This window comes from Mesitornis unicolor, unplaced genomic scaffold, assembly GCF_000695765.1.
Source record: "Mesitornis unicolor isolate BGI_N332 unplaced genomic scaffold, ASM69576v1 scaffold2068, whole genome shotgun sequence".
NCBI lineage: Eukaryota > Metazoa > Chordata > Aves > Mesitornithiformes > Mesitornithidae > Mesitornis > Mesitornis unicolor.
The window spans coordinates 509-5379 of NW_010202320.1; the positions used below are offsets into that span (position 1 = coordinate 509).

General features: G+C 43.2%; 1 protein-coding gene across 1 annotated transcript in view; it reads left to right on the forward strand.

Annotated features, from left to right (window-relative positions):
* Positions 1-647: 647 nt before the first annotated feature.
* The window catches only part of LOC104545251 (kynureninase-like), a gene marked incomplete at both ends in the record, with an annotated part of 17252 nt that continues 13028 nt past the window's right edge, over positions 648-4871 (forward strand). Inside the window, one exon of the mRNA XM_010190341.1 lies at positions 648-768. Coding sequence (XP_010188643.1) covers positions 648-768 — 121 coding nt within the window. The remainder of the gene's footprint in view (positions 769-4871) is intronic.

Sequence of the window (4871 nt, forward strand, 5' to 3'; positions counted from 1 at the left end):
TGCAGCCCACAATATATGCTGACAAGACAAGAACCTTTGAGGCTGCCTTAAAATATTCTGTGCAACGACTACTTTTTTTCTAAATAGCGATTCAATAATCCAGGGAGAACTTACATGAAAGACACAGATTTACCTAGTCTTAACTTTTATTAAATGCACGATTAGAGTAGTTTCATGATTCGGAGTAGGAATATATTGATGACGGAAGGAAAGTGGATAGTCTGGTCAGGAAAATACTCCCTTTTCACACACTGCTGGTTATAGACCTCACAAAATTGGTGCCAGTGGCTGCTTCTCACACAGTCTCAGAAACCTGGGGATTTAATGCTGCCTGAACTCATATTAGCTCCAGGACAAGTATAGATGGACTCAGGAGGATGAGGGGAATAACTGCTTGAGAATTGCCCTGCTGTTCTCCTCCGTAGATCCCTTGTGGGATGTCCCGGGAGTGTAGATCTCTTGTGGGATGTCCTGGGAAGAAGATCAGGATGTGGTAACTCCATTTGCACTTGGGGACAGCGGTGTTGGAGGGAGCTCCGGGATGGGCAGAGCTTGGGGTGGTGGCACACGTGTGTGTGGGGGGAGTGTGTGCAGTCCATCCTGTGCCCAATTTCACATGTGTGGTGTTTCTGTGGTTTCCATCCCAGCGGATCCGAGCCTGGTGAATGGAGAGGAGAGCTGTGTGTACTTTGCTGGGAATTCTCTCGGACTCCAGCCACGAAAAGTTAAAACTTACTTGGATGAAGAACTGGACAAGTGGGCTAAAACGTGAGTACAGAACAGGGTGTGCGAGATGCTAACCCATGCTTCAGATGAGCACTTTGTGTTATTTTGGGATCTGCCTTGAAAATGCTTGAATAGAAGAATAGCGTGTTAAAACCACTACAGCCCAGGAGTAAAACATGTTCAGTGCTTCCCCAGCACTGTTTAAATCTCCTTTAAAGGTGTTGAGCAGCAAAGCAGGCAAAGAGAAGCTTCCAGCTGTGATAACCCTTGCTATGTGTGGTGGCTCTGCTTCAGCTCATTTGGAGGACCCACATGGTTTAACCATCCCCACCCAATTGCTCTGTGTGTTTATACATAAAACACATAAACTCATTTGGCTACCACTGCTTGCTGGTGAACATGACTCACTTTCAGGCCTGGTGATTTTCTAATTAGTATTTTTAACTGCGTTGGATTCACACTGCAGGCCTTGCAAGAGGCTTTCAAGATAACCCTTGAAATGACATTGAGCGCAAGTGATGCTGCTGCCAGCGCCGGCAGGTTTCTGGCTCCTCTGTAACCAGGTTTCTACCTGACAAGTTCATTTTATTTAGAAAGAAGGGTTCCTCTCTTCTCAGGTGAGGAACTAAGACTGGATTGCAATGAGCTTTACCGGATGGAGCTGATGTAAGTGAGACTGGAGGACAAAAAAGGGACCTATTGCAGGAAAAGGGGCATTGTCATCACAGTAGATGGGAAACTTTTAGATACATAATGGGGGTATGTTTGTTTGGGTTTTTTTAAATATTATACCATGTTTCCATGGAGAGTCTGTGCTGTGATATGTCCAGCACCAACCTGAGCAACTGGAGCAGGGAGAAGTAAGGAAAAAGAAAGTAAAAAAACAAGGGAAAGTGGGAAAGGAAAATAACATCCAGATGAGTGACTGAGCTGGAAAAGAGATGAATGCTTTTATAGGGTGCAGGATATGAGCGGAACAGATGTGATTTCATGGTGAGAGAGCAGAGGAAATATGGGGAGGCAGAAGAGGAAATGCTAATTCTGCTAACTGGGCAGCCTTGTTTCAGTGCAAATGCTATAGATGGAGGCGTCATGATGTAAATGTGAAAACTGTGGCTGCTTTTTCACTTCTTAATATATGAATGCTGTGGGTTAATAAAAATGGTTTACAGTTTCCTGTTTATTACTCACATTCTTATAAGTGAGAAGAAGATTGAGAATGAATGGGAATGAACGTGAACTTTGGGAAGCGCTCGTTCCTCCTGGTTGTTCATTCAGCACAACACTGCGGTTTCTCCAGTCATTTGAAAAAATTGCAACCCTGTCCGTTTCTGTATGATTATCGTACTTTATCAGGGAAGCAACTGAGCTCTTTTGAAAGGTAAAAGTCAGATACTGTTCTTATCTGTTAGAGTGATGCACTGGGAGTGCAAACATATTTCAGCTCCTTCTCTGTACCTTTTCATTGGTTCGCTTCCAGTATTAGGTTTGTCTTTGCTACAGTGAAGGGTATTTTTTTTTTCTCAATTATTCTGAAAAATCAGAGAGAAAAAAGTGGGCAGCATATTTCTCCAGAAGATTAAAAGTACCTTCAGTAGCTGTATCTAAGGGGGAAATATGACTCAACATTATTTCAATCCATCAAAAGAAAGGGAGCAAATTTAGAAGGCTGCCAAAAATACAGCTTGGCCTCAAACACCTTACCCAGAGTAAATCAGGAAGTTTATAAAAAAATACAAAAGCAAAACAAAACCCAAACAAACTAAACCAAACCAGCCCCCACAACAAAGTCCTGCTAGTTGAAGATACACTGAAGGTAACTGAGAAAGTCAGGATGACGTCAAGTTAAATTTGAAAACAGAGCAATTTATGATTAAATAAACTGATGGGCAGGATTGGGTGCTGGGAGGTGCAAAGGAATAGGTGCTTGGAGAGGCAGAAATGGATGCTTTTATTCCGGTCACCAGGGATAGCTTAGCAAAATCCAGTCTACGACAGTAGCTGTTAACGGTCAAAGCCCATTCAATGGCTTTTTTGTTGGCAATATGGAATTTAGTGTCTGTGGCTTAGATAAATAAGTAGTGAGAATCTAAAAAATGGCATGCAAATGAGGTGCATCCTTCAAGTCAGCAATGATATAGATTCTAGCTCTCTTATAAATTGGTTTATCGCATTTTCTGTTGGTTGTGTCTTGAGACTCATCTCAGATAACTACTATAATTGTCTATATAAATGGTTTTCACTGCTTATAGCTGATGGTAAGAGTGAAAAGGAAGATTACCTGGTAGCTGTTGTCAAGGCCAGGGAAGCTCATAGCTTTAGCCCTGCATGGTGATAGCAACTCATCAGAGTAAGGCCTGGGGAGAAAGAGGCCTTTTCATGCACTTTTTTCTTGTTGAGTTCCCTCTTTCAGTGTCACTGTCCTTTTTTCTCCTCCCTGCCTTTAAATGTTTTAGTGCTTTCTTCTCTTACCTTGGCCTCCCAAGTTCCTGTTCTGGTTTTGCATTCTTTCTTTCCACATTCCCCAGTTCTCTCTTTTTTTTTTAATGCTAATGTAGAAAGACTACAACTTAAAGCCCCTGACATCCTTGGTGTGGATTAAAAATGAGCCTCTGAGACTTTATCTTCCTTTCTGTTTTGATTTCTGCTAAATCCAAGACTTATGGACTGGATGCTTGGGTAAAGGCTACTAGGTGTTTTGTAGTGTCTTGTTTTGCCTTCCCCCCGTCCTTCTCAACTACTTAAGTATTGTGTATTTTATAGAGTCATTATTGCATGTGAACAACCTCTCTGCAGCGGGCAACATCTCTCACATCCAAGTAACTCATTGAAGTTGAACTATTATAACAGAAGGGAGTCTACTAGAAGCAGTTGTTATGGTCTTGTGAAGGGCTGGTAGGGTGACTGGGGAGTGGAGAACCTGCTGAATGAAGGTCTTGAGGATCAGAGTGATGCAGTTGAGCAAAACAAAGACTGAGAGGAAAAATGAATGTTCTCTGTGAATGTATCAAGGGGTAAACATGGAAAGAAAGGAGTAATTTATGTGAAATAGCATGCTGGCACAGTAAATATGAACTAGAAATTAATAAATTGAGGCTAGAAACTAAATATGCATATGTACTTCTAAGCACTGAAACAGTCTGACAACAGGCTTCTGACATTAATATAGTAGACAAAGATATCCTCATCTGTGGAAAGCTTTAAAATACAGCACCTGCGGTAGCAAAGTATTGTTTTCAGTGAGTCAGAAGGTATCTTTGGTTCCCTATGTTGAACTATTCCTGCAAGATATATTAGTTCTGCAAGCAGGAGCGCAGCTTTGCAGGACTTGGTCGTATTCTATTTGACAGACCTACTTCTCCTGCCATTTGGAGAACTGGCTGAATGGCAGAGCTCAGGGATCAATGTGATCAATGATGCAGAGTCCAGCTGGAGGCCTGTGGCTAGTGGTGCTCCCCAGTGGTCAGTACTGGGCCCAGTCTTGTCCAATATTTTCATCAATGACCTGGATGAAGGGACAGAATGTACCCTCAGCTGTTGATACAAAGATTGGAGGAGTGGCTGATACAGCAGAGGATTGTGCTGCCACTTAGTGAGACATGGACGGGCTGCAGAGCTGGGTGGAGATGAACCAAATAAAGTTCAAAAAAGGCAAATGTAAGGTCCTGTGCCTAGGGAGGAATAACCCAATGTACCAGTTTAGGTTAGAGGGTGCTGGAAAGCAGCTCTGTGGAGAAGGACCTGGGAGTTCTGGTGGACAGCAGGTTGACCAACAGTCAGCGATGTGCTCTTGTGGCCAAGAAGGCCAATCTTCTGGGGTGCTTTAAGTGTGAGGTTGAGGGAGGTTCTCCTTCTCCTGTACTCTGCCCTGGTGAGGCCACATGTGGAATACTGTGTCCAGTTCTGGGCTCCCCAGTTCAAGAAAGGCATGGAACTACTGGAGACAGTCCAGCGGAGAGTTACAAAGATGATGAGAGGACTGGAGCATTTCCCATATGAAGAAAGGATGAGAGAGCTGGGTCTGTTTAGCCTGGAGAAGTGAAGACTAAGAGAGGATCTTATCAATGCTTATAAATATCTAAAGGGTGGGTGTCAAGAGGATGGGGCCAGACCCTTTTCACTGGTGCCCTGCAACAAGACAAGGG